The sequence below is a fragment of the Panthera uncia genome (assembly GCF_023721935.1).
Source record: "Panthera uncia isolate 11264 chromosome A1 unlocalized genomic scaffold, Puncia_PCG_1.0 HiC_scaffold_17, whole genome shotgun sequence".
NCBI lineage: Eukaryota > Metazoa > Chordata > Mammalia > Carnivora > Felidae > Panthera > Panthera uncia.
In genome coordinates, this window is record NW_026057577.1 from 94,809,609 (window position 1) to 94,830,899 (window position 21,291).

General features: G+C 50.4%; 1 protein-coding gene across 2 annotated transcripts in view; it reads left to right on the forward strand.

Annotated features, from left to right (window-relative positions):
* Positions 1-21,291, forward strand: part of SLIT3 (slit guidance ligand 3) — a 593,416-nt gene that overhangs the window by 523,444 nt on the left and 48,681 nt on the right. For both annotated transcript variants that reach the window (XM_049647813.1, XM_049647814.1), the window contains exons 17-21: positions 3,068-3,211; positions 3,897-4,040; positions 6,830-6,993; positions 8,098-8,230; positions 19,660-19,728. In XM_049647813.1, coding sequence (XP_049503770.1) covers positions 3,068-3,211; positions 3,897-4,040; positions 6,830-6,993; positions 8,098-8,230; positions 19,660-19,728 — 654 coding nt within the window. The remainder of the gene's footprint in view (positions 1-3,067; positions 3,212-3,896; positions 4,041-6,829; positions 6,994-8,097; positions 8,231-19,659; positions 19,729-21,291) is intronic.

Here is a 21,291-nt window from a genome sequence, read left to right on the forward strand (position 1 = left end):
AGGTGGATTTGTTGGCACTAGTTGTGTTTTTAATAAGAATTAGTTGCCCACTTTTAAAAATCAGGCTCGTTCACACAAACAAAAATCCAAATTTCTGGCATCTTTTGGAAAGTCAGAAGATCTGGCAAAACATGGCCTGCATTCCCAAATGGCTCCAGTGGAGTTGAAGTGAGGGACAGCCTCCCCCTTAAATAGGGCCTGTGCTTTCCTGGTCGCTGGGCTTGTGGCCTGTGCTGTCCCCACTGGACTTGCTTTCTACTTTAAGTCACCATCCTGGGCCCTGGGGACATTTGAGCTTGTGACCCCAGCTTGAAATAGAATTTCTACCTCAGGGGGAGGGAGAGGTTCATAAAAAGGTGGATAGGACCTCCCTGACCTGACAGTGTGCCAGAGTGCTCTTTCATTATGACCCAGTATCCTCAGTTTCTAGAAAAATCCACATAGCTCTCTCCCCACTACGTTTTCGTCTGGGACTGGGCTTTAAACAGGATTACAGACGCTTGCCTGTTGCCAGAGTTTATGCACTGTCTTATGAACCATGGGCTAGAAGAGGCCTGGGCTTGCCTTCTCAGACTCAGGCTTCCCAGGGGTAGCTAGACGAACCCCAGCCTACAGGGGCCTCAGTGTTTCTTGGAAAGATGAGAAGAAGGTCTGAAAGGTACAGGCTCACTGGGGCTGTCCTGCCTCTGCCCCTCTGAACAGACCCCAAGTCTGCATAGTGTCCAAGGCTGGACCCTTTCAAGTGTAATATCCCATCCACATCAGAGTCAAAGCCATGATGTAGCCATATTCCTTCAGGTCCATTGGTGGAGACAAAAATGGAGAGAGGCCTCCTGAGTGGTCCTGGTTTTACATCTTGGGGTTCCTGGGATCTGGGGTGTCTTCAGGAAGATCCTGATCTGAGAGTAAGACAGAGTTCCTACAAAACCCTGATGTCCTTGTTTTGTGTATGGAGTGCTTGCCTCAAGCTGCCTATAGGTTTGAGCAGTGCTTTGATGAATGGAGAGACAACAGCAGCCTGGTCTTCTGGAAAATTCTATCCCCTCCTTTTGTGCTCTCCTTATGTTTTCCCTTCTCCCAGCCTGAGGAAATCCAATTCACAAACCTTACAGTAATGTGATGTTAATTTTGTTCATTTAAAGAAACAGATGTCAGGAAATGGGAGCCCTCCCCCTTCATGGCTGCTTTAACTCATCTTCATTGCCCGTCCTGTGTACTTCAATTCCCCAAGGAGCCTAACTCTCTGGAGCAAACTCCCGCTCCTCTGGCATTCAGATGAGTTATAGCTGCTGGGAGAGCCTTTATCTCTCCTCCCATGTCTAATTTGGGGGGTAATTTGCAGTCTCCCCAGTGCATTACCTCCATTCCTGGGTTATCCTGGACCAGGACTACCAGGATTTATAAGAAAACAGGCTGAATTTAAGGAGAGCCAGTCAAGGGTACAGAGCAGAAATCCAGTTAGAGTCTCCCAGCTCTCTCAGACCTTGGGGGAAGGATGCTGAGGAGTATTGCTCCTGGTTCCCAGGCAGGGCAGAAAGTGGGAGGAGAGCAGGGCTATGACAGGAGCACCAAGGGAGCAGTCAGAGTACCAGCTGTTTCTTCCGCACCTGTGCACAGGTGTGAGTACTGCCATGCCTTGCGGGACCAGTCCCTGCCTGGAAAGAAGGCAAGGGGCTGGCGTCAAGCCCACGGGTGCCCAGTTCCATCACTTGCTTGGAGCCAGCTGATGAGGGAGGCTTCATCCCCTGGGGTTGCCATGGGTGAGCCCAGAGCTGCATGAGACTGGTGCAGGAGAGAAACACAAGTACCAGGAGCTCAGGGTGCTACTCCGGGACCTGGAGCCACATCCTCACCTGTCTGGGCCTCAGTTTTCCCAGCCGTAAAATGCGCCAGCTTGTTCATTTCCAGTGAGCCCTCGGTCCCAACCACATCAGTGTGCTTAGTGGGTTAGTAGGCTTCTTCTGCACCTGCAGATGTCACTGTTCACAAAACACTATTCCCTGTGTCAGGCATTTGCTCCAGAGACTGGATTCTTCCCCCAGTTTGTGTAAACACCATCACTTTCCACTCCATCCATCCTGCCCTGAATGCATTTCAGGCCTGACCATTTTGGGTGGTCCATGGAGACCCCCTGCCAGGAAGAGCCCAGAGGGACTCCCAGCACCAGCGGCCCTGCAGGATCTCTCATGAGGCCTGGCATGTGGTGATTAGACATCTGAGGGAAAGACCATCTTTCAGAGCTCAGGGGCAGACTCAGAAGGGGCAGTCCCAAGACTTGATAGGACCAAGGTTGCTAGGACTGTAAGAAAATCCAATACCCCAAGCTCTGAATTCTGCAAAGCAATAAGGATGGGTGTGAGTATCCATATCACCAAAGGAACATTCACTCGAGAAAGAGGCAGCTCCCTGGAGGACTTTTTATGCACCAGAAAGCGGGGACCCAATCTCTTTTCTATCAGCGCGTGACTTTGGGCAAGTTACTTAAAAAATTCTCTGAACTTCAGTTCCCTCATCCATAAAGTGAGACAATGATAATATACATTAATATTCCTCTGAGAGGCATTATTTTAAGGATTCGATGTGATTCCGTGGTCCTAACCCCTCACACGGAACCTAATACATAATCAATGCTGAAAAAGTAGTAACCAGAAGGTATCTATTTACATCGAGGACATTTACATCGAGGATCTCAACTATAGAGCTGGAAGTTCTGCAGATGTCCCACCCCCACTGAGGGCACATTTTGTGTTTTTGTCCTGCCCCCCACTTGAGAAGCACCGCTTGGCTAGAGCTTCTGTTGAAGGGAGAAAATCAGTTTTAGAAGCACCATTTTAAATCTGCTCATCCCCAGGGAAGAGGAACACCCTGAAAAGACTTTAAGTTCCGCACGGCCCATTTCATACAGCAACCCCACCTGTGTGGATTGGGGTCCCTGCTCCATGGCCGCAGGTGCTGAAGACCAAACCTCAGGAAGCCCCACCATCCAGAGGTGCCTGAGAGTCCCCACTGGCTGCAGAGCTGACGATTCCCTTCCTGCACCCTGCCCCACTCTGTCCCCTCCTTCTAGAAACCTGAGCAACAATAAGATCAAGGAGGTGAGAGAGGGTGCCTTTGATGGAGCAGCAAACGTGCAGGAGCTGATGCTGACTGGGAACCAGCTGGAAACGGTGCATGGGCGCATGTTCCGCGGCCTCAGCAGCCTCAAGACCTTGTGAGTGCTCAGGGCCTGGGCCAAGTCCCAGAAGGGGATGGGAGGGCAAGGGCATCAGAGGGGGATTACAAAGGCTGCCGGGCAGCTCCTGGGCCCGGGTCTGTCCTGACCTGTTGAGTGCCTTTCTTCCTAGAGCCAGAGAGGCGCTATACATTTCCCAACCCTTGATGGGAAAGAACTTAGCACCCTCAACACACACACACTGAAAGATACTTGCCCTAAGCTGTACACATATATAGATTCGTACTGGAAACATGCTGATAGAGGCACATGCACGTTTACCCACATAAACACATACACACATATGCATAACAATGATACACACACAGTATGCACATAAGCACATACACAAATAAGCATGTACATACAGGCACACACACACACTCAAGCTGATGTCCACAGCCACATCTTGACACCCAGTTTCACTGTACACAAAGCAAGCACAGGCAAGAATGTACATACACATTTACATACATGTAGCCCCGGTGGGGACCCAGACCCTACTATCACAGAACAAACCTCGGCAACATGACTAGTCTGGGCTTGGAGTTGGCATCCCACCTACACACACACACACACACACACACACACACACACACACACACACATTGTGTGGTGGTGGCTCTGTGGTGGGGAGGAGAAGATAATGCCTGTGCTCCCCTCATCTCCACCCCTCTTCTTGCAGGATGCTGAGGAGTAACCTGATCAACTGTGTCAGCAATGACACCTTTGCTGGCCTGAGTTCAGTGAGGCTGCTGTCCCTCTATGACAATCGGATCACCACCATCACCCCTGGAGCCTTCACCACACTTGTCTCCCTATCCACCATGTAAGTCCCCCTGTGCCCACTGCACACTGACTCTGGGCCCCTCTCCTGCAGACCTCTGCCCTGGCAGCTCCCTACTATCTTTGGCCAAGGTTATTTACCCATCTTTCAACTTAATAACCATTTGCTAGGCTCCCTTCATGTGCCAGGCACCGTCTAGGTGCTAAGGATTCACAGACATGGTCCCTCCTTCCTGGAACTCACAGAATAGTAAATTGACACAGAAGGGAGGTCCACAGTGATATGAAAACCCACCACAGGCTTTGTCAAGGAACACTGGAGCTATGTTCTGGAAGGTGGGTAGGAGTTAACTTGTTCAAGAAAGTGGGAAGTGCTTCCATGGAAAGTGCTTTCCTTCCATGGAAAGAACGCATGCAAAGGCCCTGTGGTAGGTTGCTACAGAGCAAATGTACAAGACTGAGAAAAGTCCAACATGGTCCAGAGCACAGAGTAAGAGAGGGTGAGATATGGGGCGCCTGGGTGGCTCAGTTGGTTAAGCGTACAACTCGGTTTCAGCTCAGATCATGATTTCATGGCTCGTGAGTTTGAGCCTCATGTCAGGCTCTGTGCTAGCAGCATGGAGCCTGCCTGGGATTCTCTCTCTCTGCCCCTGCCCTGCTCTCTCTGGGAGACCAGGCTACAGGCCTGCCATGGACTACTTTTATCTTCATCCAATGCATGTCAGGAAGCCACGGAAGGTTTTAAGCAGGCCAGTGACATGACCTGACAGGGATTTTTAAATGATGCCTCTGGCTGCTTAAATGTATACCAGAACCAGAATTAGACTCTAGCTCTCAGGACACCTAATGAGTACTCCTGCCCAGGAGCACTTTTACTATATTGGTAAAAGGGGCTGTTTAGAATAATGATAAAGTGATGGGCTCTAGAGCCAAAGCTCCTGGGTTCAAATCCTGGCTTTACCTCCTATTAGCTACGTGACCTTAGAAAAGTTACTTCACCTCTCAGTGTTTCAGTTGTTCCTTCGGTAAAATCTGTCTGGTAGGATTGTTATGAGGATCGAATCTGCTAATATTTATAAAACACACAGCAGGGGCCTGAACACGTTAGCCTTTATGGTTGTTCCTGGTACTTCTATGTGGCTCCTTTAACCTCAGGTGCTGGTCCATTCACTCTTTCCTTCCCCAGTGACTCTGGAAGTCAGAAGAGAAAGGCTTTTGCTGCATTTGTATTGCTGCCCATTGTTATGTTCCCATACACCTGCCTCACTGGGAATAAAAGCCAAATTGTAGGGGTCCTAAAAAGCCCACGCCATCCAGTCCCTCCAAAGCTCCCTCCAGGCCAGCCCCACCAGCCTCCCTACTGCCCCCACCCACCCACCGCACCCCGGACCCACTCCCGCTACCTGAAACGGCCTTCCCCTGGCCTCCCTCCCCACCATCCATTCTTTGCTTAAGTGTCCATCGCCTCGCCCCACTCTCCTCCTGTGCCATCACCCCCAGTTCCTCAGCCCTGCTCTCCTTAACCTTTTCCGTAGCACTGACCATTCCTAATATACTATTACAACTGACCTTTGTGTTGTTGGTTGTGCACTGTCTGCCTCCCATCAGCTGGAATGTAGGTTCCAGGACAGGGATGTGCAGCTCTTCTGTGCACTGCTATATCCTCAGTGTCTCTATCTGTGCCTGGCACTAAGTAAATGCCCATTATATAACTGGCGAATAAACCGATGCATTGAATGAATGAGTGACAGCCAGACCGGGGACTGTGGGTTAGGAACTAGCACCAGTAGGTTGGTTTATTTTAGCCTTCTTTTTACTCCTCCTGTTTGCCTCCAAACTGGGAATCCAAAGACACAAAAGATGTCAAGAGAGGTAGAGTCACAAAGCATTAAGGAAACCAGCTTCGACATGAGAGGAAACTTGCCTGACTTCACGCAGCTGCTGAACATCAGCACCAGGATTCAAACCCGGGACGTCTGACTCCCAAGCTCTTAATTGTCCTGTCAGACCACAGCCACTCAGGGCTGTCTGGCCTCTTGTGTCACCTCCCTAAGCTTTATTTTCCTCATGTGTGAAATGAGAATAATGTTACCTCCTCCCCTGGGCTGCTGTGACAAATCTGCATGGGAGAACAGCTTTATGAATTGCTTAGCCCGGTTGCAGTCCTCTGGGCTACACTCACAGCCTGACAGCTGCCCTCCCCGATTCCTCCACCAATCCACTCACTGCATTCCATAGGTACCCGTAAAGAGGCCGTGCTGGTGCCATACTGGATCCTGGAGACATCGGGCAGACAGAAAGGGCTGACCCCCACCTGGGAGAGCTGAGAGTCTAAGGAGGGAGGCAAACATTGCCTGTGGGTTCTGTGCAGGCACCAGACAACTGGGGGAGAAGACTGGGACAGGCAGCACTCCTCATTTCCTTTTAGGGGAGGGGCTGTCTGAGCCAGGAATGAAGCCAGGCCAACACAGAGAGATTTATGCCAGGAGAGGGGGCAGCAGTGTGAAGGTGCTAAGTGTAAGATAATCCTGCCGAGGGATTGAAGACAGCCAGCAGCCCGAGCCCAGGGAGGAAGGGAGGGCGTGTCAGGAGACCGAGGTCGCGTCTGTGTGTGGAGGTCCGGAACAAGGCCCTTGCAAAGACTGCATCTGGATCTTAGAAGAGAGTCTGCACTTCCTTCCCCAGATCTCCTTCCTCCTTTATCAGAACCCAGAGCCGGCCTGCCTGGAGAGCTGGGCCCCAGGCTTGCAGACCTGGATCCCAAGTCCCACTCCCATGGGGGTGGGGGGTGGGGGTGCTGACCACTCAAAGAGAGCCCTTCTTTCCTCTCAGAAACCTCCTGTCCAACCCCTTCAACTGCAACTGCCACCTGGCCTGGCTGGGCAAGTGGCTGAGGAAGAGGCGGATCGTAAGCGGGAACCCCCGGTGCCAAAAGCCTTTCTTCCTCAAGGAGATACCCATCCAGGATGTGGCCATCCAGGACTTCACCTGTGAAGGTGAGAAGGCTGGGGGCGGGGTGGAGGAGGGGCAGGGACAGGGAAGGCAAGAAAGACACCAGAGAGGGGAGGTGCAGCAGGGGACTGAAGGTCAGGACCCCCTGAGATCTCACTTGCCCTCAGGCATGCATCTGTGGCTCTGAAGGCCTCTGCAGGTCTGCTGCTAGCCATATGGCTCCTTCTTACAAATTAAGAAAAGGAGCCTCTTTCTAAAGACACTTTACTTCTGTCAATCAGAAATGTGTTGTAATACACTGATTTTGTTAAAACAAGATGACTTATGACTATCTATGAGAACGCTGTTGTACTCAATATCCTAATCTATCATGTCAGTGAGATTAATGCCCCTTCAATGATGAGGCACCCTTGTGCAGTATGTAACCTACACAGCTGTGCCTGGGAGCCCAGGCCCTCAGTTTTCCTGTCTGCATCGTGATGAGGCTCCGAGTATCAGACTTCAACATGGGCTCCTGGAAATTTTCTGTCACTGGCTAGGGAGTTATGAATACCTGGAGATCCAAGGTTTTGAGTGTCAGGATTCCAAAGGGCATATTTGCATAAATTCAAGCCAGTACTTGGGTCAACTATAGGTTATCTGGAGACAAATTAACAGGTTTGTAGATTAACTGAGGTTAAGGTATAATGGGGGCTGGGGACACATTTACCACTCCAGAGGGATTATGGCAGTGGAAGGAGTGAGAAAGGGAGGAGAAAGAGGAAGGAAGGAGACCAGGCTCTCCCCCTCCCCCAGACCTCTCCTTCAGTAAGGTTGAATTATTCCTGATTCAGTTAACCATGACCTCTTTCCTGCCTAATACTCTGGTTGGTCAAGTTTTGGTTTGGTTTGTTTGTTGGGGGGTTTTTTTGAGCCTTAATTTTATGTTGAATGTGGTAGAAGACAGGTGACCCTATTCCCCGACCCAAGCACACGTTCTTTTCCCTTTAACCCTGGGTGAGACCAGCAGGCTCCTTGTTCCTGGTTCTGGCTCAAAATGGAGGGCTTCCCTTCCCTGAAGATGGCGCGGTGCCTGGTGCCTGGCCTTGCTCACCTGCCTCTGCAGAGAGGTTTGTCTCCCGCCCTGCTCACTCTGGGGCTCTCCACAGGCAATGACGAGAGTAGCTGCCAGCTGGGCCCACTCTGCCCGGAGCAGTGCACCTGCGTGGAGACAGTGGTGCGGTGCAGCGACAGGGGGCTACACACCCTACCCAGAGGCATCCCCAAGGATGTGACTGAACTGTGAGTACTGCCACCCCCCGCTGAACACCCTTAGATCCCCCCACCAGCAGCTCTGTCCCCAGTGTCTCAAGCAAGACTGCCTGGGATGCCCCTCTTTGAGGGGGTCCCAGCAAGATGGCAGCAGGGCCTCGGCCAAGGGTGGATCGGGCAGCAGCGTGGACTTGGGAACAGGAGTAACTCCTCCCCAGTGCCTCTGCCTGGCAGGTGACCAGAACCTAGCCCTCCAGAATGCAAGCGGGAGGGTTCCTGTCTCGTCTTCTAGATCACCCCAGGCCCCCTGCTCTGACTCCACCTTCTAGATTCCCCAGCAGTCTCTCAGTCTGACACCAGAAATGGCACAGGATCATCGTAAAAACACTGCCCAGCTGGCACTATGGCTTACTGAGCTCTTCCACCAATATGATCCTTTTCCACCTTAAAGCTACTCATGTTGCAGACATCATCTTAGTTCTGTATCCTGTTCATGCTCCAGCCAGGAGCCATCTGACTCCAGAGCCCAAGCTCCTGACACTAATTCCTCAGGGTTGTTCCTGCCCCAGAAGCTCCCACTTAAATAAAAAAGACAGATCATTCCCTTCCTGAAGGGCTCTTCCTATGGTGCAGAAAACTGCATTTCTGCCCCCCGGAAAGCTCAGCCAGTCCCTGGGCAGGGAGGCCTCTCTCGAGCGTGCAGAAGCAGCCCGGCCACAGCAGGTGAGCACAGCCAGCACAAGCCACACTCACTGTTGCATGCGTTCATTCATTCACTCAGCGTGTGTTTATTGAGTGCCTGGTGTGTCAGGTGCTCTGCTCACACCGGGGAGCCACTGGTGAGCAAAACAGGTGTGACCCCCACCCATGTGGGGCCCATGGTTCACTGGGGAAGGTGGACATTTGTTCCATCATCTCAGCAGCACGTGTGAGATGACAACCTTGAAAAGTGCTCCAAGAGAGGAACAAGGTAGTGACGCCCGAAACTAGAGAGGCGTCACTTGGGTGTGGAGATCAGAGAAAGCTTCTCTGGGGAGATTAAGCCGGAGCTGAAACCTACAGGGTGAGGAGAAGGTAATGAGCAGGGGAGGGGGTGCCCCACACGCCCCACGGCAGTTGCTGCAGGTTGGGGCAAGCAGAGCTGGGTGACATGTGACGGGACCCAGGCTGCCTGAGTGAGAAGACACACTCACACGCCATCACCCACTCACATCTCAGGCTCGTACTCTCTCCCTGGATCCCAGACACCAGCAGGGAGTGTGTGTCTGGCACTGCCCGAGCTTGCTGGGGAGGAAGCTGAGTAGGGCGCCGTCTGTGAAGAGCGGGTCGGTTCCTGGGTGTGAGTTGTGGCTCCCCCATCTCCTGACACCCAGGGAGGTTGCAACCAGGCCTGCTGATCCCAGGGAAGGAAGGAAGTCTTGGCAGTCACTAAGAAGTCCACAACAGCCCCACGTTTGGGCCCTGGCCGTGCTGCTGGAGGTCTGCATGAGCAACGCCACTCAGTGCAGTGAGCTCCGAGCCCTTTCCTCAGCCAGCAGTGCCGATGGGTGGGGGCTGCCGAAAATGACCCAGGTCCTCGCCTCCTTCTTGGGTCAGTTGAATGCCAAGTTGACACGTGCTAAAGAGAAGGAAATGCCATGAAAACAGGCCCACAGAGGCTTTTCCCCAGAGTTCATGACACAGAGATTGAAATAACAAAGATAATTGGCTGTAATTATAAGTAAACTTCAGAGCTTGGGGAAACCTGATTTCCTGCTTTGGAAATGATGGTGCTTCCCTTGGCCACACTGGTTTCCAAAGCGCACCAAGGACGGCAGCCCTCACCTCTGAGCCCAGACGGCCTCCCAGAGGGAGGGGAGGGGAGGGAGGGGAGGAGGAGTGTCCAGGGAGGGGAAGGCAGGAAAATTGATGCCAGAGAAAGTGAAAGCTGCCACGCCCAGAAAACAGTGGCTTGGAGGCCTCTGCTTTCAAGGACTAGATGCAGTGTTTGGATCCAGTGCTGGCTTTCCAGCTCCCTCAGGCATCATCCGTGGTCTCAGGCAGAGCTGCCAACTTACAAAACAAAATTAAGGTTAATTCATTGAGAAGAAAAAAACAAAAACAAAAAAAGCTTCGTAGCATTTCTCCAAAGGGCAGGGTGTGGGAGTTCAGTGTAGGCACTAGTGAGCAAGGCAATGAGAACCAGAGGGAAGTCAGTTCTCCTGCCAGCCGTCTGCAACCCCCTGGCCCTTCTCTCTCCTTGGGAGGAGGGCCGCCTGAGACCTGTAGCTCTCCCCTTTGCTCATTCAAGCTGTCACCGAGCTAGGCCCTCACTCAGTACCCCTGACTCACCTCACTGGTGAGAACTAAGTCACCCCCCAAGCCTCACCCCTGGTAAGCAACCGAGTCACGATCAGAAGGCACTTTGGTCTGACCCCAACCCCCTTCTCTAGCCCCCTACCCCAGAAGCTCTTCATCTTTGGGGTCTCAGGACCCCTTTATGTTTTTCAAAAGCAGTGAGGACTCTCATTGAACCTTTGTTCACGTGCTTAAATCTGTTGATAGCACATTGGAAACTACTACTGAGAAATATTTTTAAACATGTGTTTATTAATCCATTTAGAAATAAAAATTTACACATTATATGTTTGTATTAAAAAAAAAAGCATACTTCTATGAAAACCAAACCAAAAGACATTTAACTGAGAAGAGTGACATTTTTAGAAATGTAGTTGAAGGCAACTGGATGTTCATTTCCTACTTCAGCACTCACTCTGTTGTGACAGGGTTTTGGGTCAAGTACGAGAAGAAAATCCAGCTTCACATAGACACATAGTTGAAAAAGGGAGAATTTTAATATCCATTCCAAATAATTGTGGAGATTCTTCTTTGATAATATGCCAAAACTGCATGGTGTTACAGGCTAGTTGCTGTGTGGAACCTAAAAGTTTATCAATGAACTTTTTATACTCTGTTACAACCCATGGGTCTGTCTTGTGCTTTGAATGGAGCTTTCCCTGCCCCCGTGCATGATCTTGTAACACTGTGCCCTGGTCCTTTAGTAAATACTGGTTCACAGAGTTACACAGATCTTCGGATGCTGACACATTGCATTATACCGTATCAAAAATGTCGGATCCAAAATGTCATAGCCATTAACATGCATCACCAGAAATCTCAGCAGAAAAGTCTTTCAGTAAAGGGATGCTGCTCAATGTAGCCGTTATGGGTTTTCTAAAATTTTAATTTTCACTTGGAAGCAAGCTTGAATTTTTATCATTGCCAGTAAGTACTAGTTCGTTGTTTTCCTTGAAGTGACAGATTCACTCTGTTCACTTTTGAGAAATTACTTACTAAATACCTATCCCTGAAAAACCTGTTTGATAGTCATTCTTTTAAGTAACAATGGTGTTTTATGGGGGGAAAAAAAGGCTAATTCAGCTTGTAAGTCAGTGACACCAGACCTTTTTCTTAAGACAACCAAAGCAGAAAAGCTTTGTGCATGCCTCCCATTTTGCCACACAGAATATTAAAAAAAAGATGTATGCTCAAGCGTTGATATTTAATGCAATTAATAGTTTTTTTACTGCTTCATGGAGGGCATTCTTCAGTGAAACTGGCTTTTTTTTCCCCTTACCGTCATGTGCTTGAGGGGGAAGAACATAATGACCACTGATATCATATGGTGCCATGGCCTTGATTCCTACTGAGGTGCCAGCAATTTTACTCACACAGTGAAAATGGAAAAAAATGTTTTAATCTTATCACAAAAGTAGTTCCAGCCTCAGAGAGCCCTGAAAAAGTCTAAAGGACCCCCAGTGGCCAGTAGACAACACTTTAAGAACCACTCGGGTAATTCACACACTAGCAGGCAAACAATACAGAGACATCTGCTAAGTTCCTGATTCAAAACCAAGCCTACAAGGGCACCTGGGTGGCTTAGTCGGTTGAGCATCCAACTCTTGATTTCAACTCAGGTCATGATCCCAGGGTCCTGGGATCGAGCCCCATGTCAGGCTCCATTTTGAGAATGGAGGAAATTTTGAAACTGATTTTGGTCTCAGGGCCGTGAGCATGGATTTGTTGTCCCACCACTGATATCCCAAGGACAGGAGAGGGAAGGATGACATGTGTCCCCCAGGCACCGCTGTTGGAAGAAGGGATTTCTGCTGGGATGCAGAGTCTGAGGACATCAGGCTGGCAGTGTGTGCATGCACATGCACACACACACACACACACACACACACACACACACAGCACTGATAGGAGACTTGAAAGGGTTTGGGGCTTGACCAGCAGAGCGCAGGCTGAGACACAGCTCTGTGAGATTGAGTGTGGCAGGAGGTGATGATAAGAATGCATTGCTTGATGGAGACGGTGGGACCTGGCCCTGCACTGGTTAGTTCCAGACCATCAGGATGGGGCTTTGGGGTACAGCAGGCAGCTCAGATGAAGCTTTCTCCTCATCTCAAGTCTAGGGCAATGGAGGTGCATGCCAGAGAAGGGACAGAGCAATGCAGGAGGTGACAAGCACAAAGGAGTGGCATGGAGAGTATGTGCTCTGGGATAGGGAAGAATCTAGGAAGTTCTGCCCACGCTGGCCTTTAGGAAAGCAAGGGAAGGTGTCCTGTGTGAGTGCAGTCCACCACAGCCAGCACTCCCAGAGCATTTACTGGGTGCCAGGTGCTATGCTAGATTTTTCTCCTATGTGATCTCATTTAGTCCTCCCAGCAATCCTGTAAAGTAGGCATTGATAATCCCATTTTGCACATGAAGTAACCGAGGCTTGGGAAGGTTGAATGATTTCTTAAGATCACACTGCCAAGGAGCAGCAGAGCATTAGGCTCGAGCCCAGGGCTGTCTGACCCCAAGGCCCATCCTTTAGCAACTCAACTACTTTCTTCCTTTGGCAGAGGCCTGGGTCCCTGTGTGCTCTGGCCGGTGGCCTGGCTCGTCGGTGATTTGCAGTAGACAGTCATGGTCTCTTTGGAACCTGCCATCTGCCCATAAGCGGGGAGAAGGCAAAAACGGCACCCCTGCCATGATGCCGTAGGTACCTGTCAATGGTTCTGGCTAGGTGGGTCCTGACAGCTGGATCTTCTCTAGCAATGCCAGCTGCTGCTTTCTTTGCACACTTGCCACCCCCCACCCCCACTCACCAGGCAGGCTCCCAAGAGCACTTTCTAGAGAAACTGCCCGGCACTGACTGTATTCTTGCCTTTCTTTGGCCTGGGGAGAGGGACAGAAATTGCCTGCAGCCAGCTGGAGGGCAGCTGGCTCTGGGCACATCAGCACTTAGGAGTCCTGGCACAAGCCTTGGCCCAGAGAAGACCTCAGCAGATGGCTTCAGTAGAGGACACTTCTAGGCTATCAGGCAGTCATGGCCATCTGTGGGAGGGACGAGGGGAGGCTGGAGCACAGACCACAAGCTGCGGGAGCCCTCTTCATTCAGTCAGGTGTTCGCTGAGTTTATTGTGCCAGATAATGTCATAGGAGCTGGGAGCACAGCAGCTAATGTGACAGGTAAGCCCCCCTGATGTCAGAAACTTACAATGGGGGAGAAAGACAATAAGAAAGCTAATCAGTAAATTAGGCATTTCAGATAGAATAGTGTTTCCCAGGGGAAGCGGGTGGGGGTGGGACATGGAAAACAGTAAAAAGAAAGAAAATGTTCTGTGAAGACCCGAAGGTGGAAAGATCCTAAAGTCGGGAAACCACGCAGACTGTGAGATGGAGCAAACAGAATGGAAAAGAGACTGGTGTTCACTGAAAAGTCAAGGAGGGATGTGCAGTTTTTGTCGGGCCGTGGTGAGGGCTGACTCCTCATCCCCGGAGAAATACAGACGCCGAGGAAGAATTGTAAGCAGGAAAGTGATGTGGTCCAATTCGCATTTTAGAAATATTACTCTGGGAGAAGAATAGAGAATAGACAGCAAGGGAATCATCTGTTTTCTAATATTCATATGTATTATTGGATGGAGGGGTGTGTGTGCGTATGTGTGTGTGTGCGTGCGTGTATTCAAAGCACGTTAAACACTACTGTGCCAAGCAGTGCTTCAAGGGCTTTCCACTGAGACTCATTGAATCCTCAAAATCACTTCAAGATGGTGATGATGATGAGCCTCCTTTTGCAGGTGAAATGCAAGCTCAGAGAGGTTAAGTGACTTGCCCAAGGTCACACAGCTGTTAGTGGAGCTAGGATACAAGCCTGGGCGGCTGCCTGACTCCAGAGCTACAACCATCATCCCAGGCCCCTGGTGGAAACCCTGGCCATGGTGGGGGCTCCTGGAAGGTGGCTGCCAGTCTCCTTCACCATTCAGCAGGTTTGAAAGTCCCTGGGGCACTTAACAGCACCACAAAGCTGCTAACAGAGATGGAGAGCTCTGTGTGGATTTTCGTGTGAGGCAGACACTTCCTCATGTGCTCATGCTGGGGCTGAAACAGAGCATTTAAATGCAGATCAACGCAAAGGTTGACCTGCTAGAGATGCTCTGATAGTTCTGAGGCTGGAGGGCAAGAGTGCAGTTTTCTGAAAGGATCCCTCTGGGGCCTGGGCTGCAGGCTACAGGCAGCTTTGGAGTTCAGAGTCTTCATGAAGGGCTTTGCACAAAGAGAGTTTTCCCACACAGCCACATCTGTATTTGTGAAGTGAAGCCTTTTCATTCCACGTCTTCTGGGCTGCAACACCAGGTTGCCAGGGACATTGTGCACTTAAAGCGGCTGCCACACGGGTCCCATTCAGCCCTGCAGTGGCACACACAGCTCCACCTGGGAACTTCTGGGGTTTGCAGCATACAGATGGTGTTTCCTGAATATCTACTGCTATCAGCCTGTGCACTGGGCTGCTGTAGTGAGCAAAGCAGACACAGTCCTGCCCCACTAATCACAGAACCACACTTGGATGTCACATGGGGGTGGAATGCTGTGAAGAAAACACGCTGAAAGCTTGGATTGAGCAGCCTGTCACGTCCCCAGGGGGTGTGGGAGATGGTGTCGGAGGCGGTGCTCGAGCTGAGTTCTGAGCCACTGTAGGAGTGAACTAGGCAAGGAGGAAGGGGAGGGACATATGTGTGCTGAGACCGGCTGCCCAAAAGGAGCATGAGGCATTCAGGGAGGGCTGAGGCCAAGCAAGAGAGAGTTTGCTGTGGGGGTGAACAGGAGAGGGAGGCAGGGACGGGGATGGTTAATTTCATGGGTCAACCCACCTGGGCTGTGGTCCCAGGTTTTTGGGCAAACACTACCTACATGTTGCCCTGAAGGTATTTTATAGATGCAGTTAAGTAAAGGAGATTACCCAGGATAATGTGGAGGTAGGCCTCATATAATCAATCGAAGGCCTTAAGAACGAAAAACTGGAGTTTTCTGTAGAAGGGGGAATTCTGCCTCAAGACTGTAACGCAGAAATCCTACTTGAGTTTCCAGCCTGCTGGCTCTTCCTTAAAATAAATTCTCTCTCCCTCTGTATATATATTTATATGTGGGTCGTGTGTGTGTGTGTGTGTGTGTGTGTGTGTGTGTGTCCAATTGGTCTGTTTCTCTAGAGAACACTGACTGATCCAGGGCAGACCACAGACAGCTTGGCAGGATTTGGGCAGGATTTGGGTAGTCCTTCGCTGGCAAGCAGTAGAAGCCAGGAACGATTTTAAGCAGGGAGCAAGGTTGATCCAGTCAGCATTTGCAGAACATCAGTCAAGCCAGGTTGGAATCTGGGGAACTGGCACAGCAGTCCCAGAGGCTCCAGAAGCATCTGTGACATACCGCTCATCCTCCAAGGCCCCCTGAACCTCCCCATCTCAGATGAGGACACTGTTCGAATCCCTGAATTCCAGTGGTCTTTCTATGCCTTCATTCAATTGTTGAGCAAATACACGCATCTATAGAGCATGGCCTGCCTTACGGGTGGACGTGGGCCAGACCCAGGGCATTCTTTGAAACCACTGCAGGTTTTTGTTTAATCCAGGGTCCTATGAACAGCCCTTCTCTGCATTCATTCATTAATTCATTCATTCAAATATTTGAGGTCCTGGGGCACCTGGGTGACTCAGTTAAGCACCAGACTTTGGCTCAGGTCATGATCTCACAGTTTGTGGTTTGAGCCCCGTGTCGGGTTGTGTGCTGACAACTCACAGCCTAGAGCCTGCTTCCATTTCTGTGTCTCCCTGTCTCTGCCCCTCCTCCACTTGCGCACACGCTCTCTCTCTCTCAAAAATAAAACATTAAAAAAAAATTTTAATATCTGAGGTCCTACTATTCACTAAGCTCTACAGTATGGTCTGGTGATGCAACAGGAAACAAACCTAGCCCGAATCCCTGCTCATCACGTGGTAGAACATATCCTGTCAGGACAGAGATGGCCAAACGTCAAAATAAAGAGCTCCAGGTGGAGAGAGGAAATCGCATGTGTTTGACTTCTTGGGCTGCTCAGCCCTGCCTCCTGGACTCACTACTCCCCTCTCTGAGCCTCAGTGTTCTTGTCGACAAAAATCACAAAACACCCAGCAAAATATGGCCCCCTGTTTAGAGAATTAGATGAGGTAACAGACCAGAGTCTGTCTCATCGCACTGAAGTATGCACCTGTTGTTTCTGTTTCATTATTTTCCTTGTCACCATGTTGTCTGTGAGGTTAGGTAACATGCTTCAGATATGCTTGTCACAGGACCTTCTGTAAATATCCCAGCAGGGAGACTTGGGGTTTTGGTGTCTTATTCTGGGTTTCATCTTAGATGCCTCAAGTTTGCTAAGTAGTCGTAGCAAACAAACAAGAATGAAAGAATAAGCAGCATGGGAGAGGGTGAGCCATCACTGCCAGCCTGAGGCCAGACCCCTTCAAGTGGCTCCCTCGTGGTTAATTAGCCTCCCTCCAGCAGAGATGCTCCCTGGACCAGTGCCTCCCCACTGGGCCTGTTCACTCATCCAGCTCCTGCCTCCCTCCCTCCCTCCCTCCCTCCCTCCCTCCCTCCATGCCACACTATCCACAAAACACTTCCTGCAGGCAGTGGCCCAGCATGGCTTGCCCCTCCCCCCGCCCCACTCCATCAGCCTGCACACATGCCAGAATCCTGCCATCTCCACAGAACCTCGCTGCCCAGCAGAGAAAGCTGGAAGGTCTCCTTCACAGGCCTGCCCCTGGCCACCACTGTTGAGGCACAGGGCCAGTGTCCAAACGGAATGTGAATGTCCTACATCCTGTCCCTCAGGGCACAGCAGAAGGGTGAGTGCAGGGTAAGCTCTCTGCAATACCAGCACCCTGCACCTGTCTGAAGTCACTCGTTGCACTTGGAATGAGCCCACCTCCAAGGCTTCAGTGTGATCCACCCATCTCTCTTTGCCCCCCAGACTGACCTCCCTGGCCTTCTTTCCCTGCCTCAACAGCCCCAGAGCTCAGGGCCCTCCACAGGCCTCACTCTTGCCAGACGGCACCCCCCTTCCCCTGCTCCTGTCATCCTGAACATCCCCCTCAGCTACATCTTTCTGCACTAAGTCCCTGGGCATTCCGTATCCTAGCACCTTGCTCCTTTCCTTCAAAGTGCACATCACAGTTCGTCATTTATGTGGCTTTCTGTGTGTGTCCTCTCCTTCTGACCCCCCGCCTCTTCCCCTCTCCCTCCCCCTCCACATTAGATTTTTAAATGCCCGAAAGTAGGCATCAGTCCTGTCTTCTTCACCAGTATATACACTACCTGGCACACTGCAGTTGCCCAATAAATATTTCTGCCTGAATAACTGAATGCATCAGTGAATACGTTTCAGCTCCTCTGCCCGAGGGCATGATCTAAGTGTATGTGGCTGAATTTTAGGCCAGATGATCAAACTCCCCGAAGGCAAAAATGCGGTCTGGTTCATCTTTGTATCTACCCTCCGCCCTCCCCACCCCCCCAATCTAGCATAGTTCTTGGCACATAATGAGTATACAGCAAGGGATTAAGGACCAAAAGGACATTAATCCAACATGCCACGGCAACCTAAGACCATATGCAGTCCTGCCCGGTATTCAGAGCCCTGAGGATTCCCAGGGACCAGCCCTGGAAATAAAGTTGCTTGGCCTTAATTTACAGTAATAACCATTCCAACTTACCCTCAAAGCTAAGCCTGGTTTGGTCATTGACAAACTGACTCATATCCTGTTTTAACCCATTTCATCCCATTCAGTCATTTGGCGGTGGGTCTACTGGATGCCAGGCAATGTGCTAGCACCTCATTATTCAAAATGCAGCCTGCAGACTGGCAGTTCCCACCATCACCCAGGAGCCTGTTAGAAATACAGACTCTCCGAACTGACACAGACCTACCAGATTAGGATCTGCTTTTTAGCCAGATCCCAGGTGATGTGTACATATGTTAACGTTTAAGAAGCACTGGGCTAGAGATAGAGACTGAGAGTCTGCTGTCTTGGAGTTTAAGGCAAACCCTGCACCGGTGGACATCACCACTGGGTGTTGACCACTCCAAGAGGAAGCTATGGGAGGCTTATGTCAAGAAAGTTTCACCCAGGAGACCAGAGGCAGTGTTGTAAGCCATCTTAAAGGTTTTGTAATGTTGACCCAAAAGCAATAAGAAGCCCAGGTGAAGGGGTTTCCAGCAAGGATGGGAATAAATAAATTGGCCCATGTCACCCCCTAAAGGTAGTGATAACTTTTGTAATTCATGATTAAAACGAGACTTCCTTCTCTTGTTCTCAAGCTCACTCAAGTGTCCAAAGAGGTGGCCTCTTCCTAGGTGAGCAGGTCAGTGCAGGACCCTGAAGTACAGACAGGTCTAGGTTCAGCCTTTGCCTGTCCAGGAGGAGTCTCCATCTGTTGGTACGTCCCCAGTCTGAACCCCTGTACCCTCTCACAGGCAGTCATCCCACTGGGAACCTTAGCACAGTGCTCCAGGAACATACCCCCTTTCCTCAGCTTTCAGAGGCACACTAGAGAACAAAACAACGAATTAGAGTTCTTAGCATGAATCATGGCTCAGGAATCCCATGCCCTCCAGTAGCTAAGTAGAGGCCATATGGAACTGTGGTAAGATTATAGTCAGAGGGACCTGGGTTTGAGTCCTAGCTCAGCCACTCACTCACTGTGTGACCTTGGGCAAGTGTTTTAACATCTCTGAAATTCTGTTTCCTCAATTGTGAATCCAAGAGAATTGTGAGGGCTGGGTACAGAGTGAGTGCTTTATTTATTTAACAAATATTTATTTGACATCTACTGTGTGCCAGCTCTGTACGTACTCTTGGGGGATCCAGCACTGGGCAATTTTAGACAACAGCCCTGCCATCAATGGAGTTTAGCAGTCCAGTGGGAGAAAATGTCATTAGTTGAATAATCACGCATATAAATATAAATGACAAACGTAGTATGTGTTTTGATGTAGGGGAGAAAAGAAGCTGAGAGAGTAAAACAGAGGCCCAACCTAGCCCGGGGGAGGTGACTCTGAGAAATGACAAATTGTGCAGTGTCTCTTGGCCAAGCGTCACTCTGCCCCTCTCTTTTAGGTACCTGGAAGGAAACCACTTAACAGCCGTGCCCAGGGAGCTGTCCGCCCTCCCACACCTGACACTTATGTAAGGAGCCCGGCATCGGGTGGGACAAGTAATTTTCTTGCCTGGGGGAGCTCAGGAAACTGACATGGAGGGTCAGGGAGGATGATCTGCAGGCTTCACCACATTCCTGCACTTTCTCCCCGGGTGGAGCAGAGAGAGGCAGCTGGGAGGAGTGAGCCGGCCTGATGGGCCAGGTCTTACCAGTGAGAGCTACACAAAGAAATACCCAGAGCCTGGCATCACTGACTGTCCATCCACATCAACTTCCTCCTTGGCATAGAGAGAGGTGGGACAGCCTCTGACTTTCTGGTGCCCCAGTTAAATCCCAAGCCTCCTCAGTCTCCAATTTCTTGCAAGCTGTGGCTGCACTGAGGTTTGCCAAAAGCTTAAAGGGGCGTTTTTTTCTTCCTCCTCTAGTTGCCCAGAAAATGTTCCAGGTAGATGGTTGAAATTGAGGTTCCTTTGGGTGGTTACTGCCACTGGCTGCAAGTCTGCCAAGATCCAGGAAAACTCCCGAATGAGGAAATGTGGGGCATGGATGAGGCCCAGGAAACCGGGTGGTCTGTAAGCTTTGTCCCTTGACCGCCTCGCTGCCTTGCCAAAGTGGGACCCGTGAGAGTACAAAGTAATTCCTTGGGCGAGTGGCCATTGGAAGATCACCCTGGCTGATTAGGGGGTGGGGAGCTGGTCCACAGGGGGGAATTGAGAGTTCTTTCACAACGAAACACTGTTTCCCTTGGAAAAATGGGGCTGCTGAAGAAAGGTGGAAGAAAGCCACCTGTCACCTCGTTCAGCCTCGCTTCCTAAATATCCCCCAAACCAGCCTCTGGATGAGATCTCTCAGCTTCAGCCCTGTGGGCATTTAGAGCCAGATCATTCTTGGTTGTGGGGCTGTGGTGGGCATTGTGGGATATTTTGCAGCAACCTGGGGCCCCTACCCACTAGACACCAGCAGCACCCCTCCACCAGTAGGAACAACCAAAAATGTCTCCAGACATTGCCACATGTCACTGGGGAAGCAAAAGTGCCCCGAGCTGGGAACCCCTTCTCTAGAGCAATGGCTCTGAACCTCAGCTGATTAGTCTGTTTTTTTTGTTTGTTTGTTTGTTTTTTGTTTTTGTTTTTTTTTTTTTTTTTTTAATACTGATGCTCAAAACCACCCTCAAGCAATTAAATCAGAATACCTGATTTACAAGCCAGAATATCTGGGCATGGAACCCAGGCCTCAGAGGCTGTAAACATTCTGCAGGTGATTCTGATGTGCAGCTACTATTGGAAACCACTGCTTAGGATATTTATCCCTGAAGAGAAGCTGGAGGTTGTAATTGGCAGAAGACTATACCCCTACCAATCTCATTCCCCCTAAGAGAGAATCTGATAAGATGGAATGAATGAATGCCAGAAGAGAGGGAGGAACAGTGAAAGGAAGGATTGACCTGGGAGGAAATGGCACTGGCATAAGGAGAGATCTTATGTGTTATGTTTTGCTGGAAGAAGGAAATGGACAGATAAACTTGTGATTGAATGGTTGAATAGGTGGATGGATGGATGGATGGATGGATGACCAACAAATGCTTGAATGAG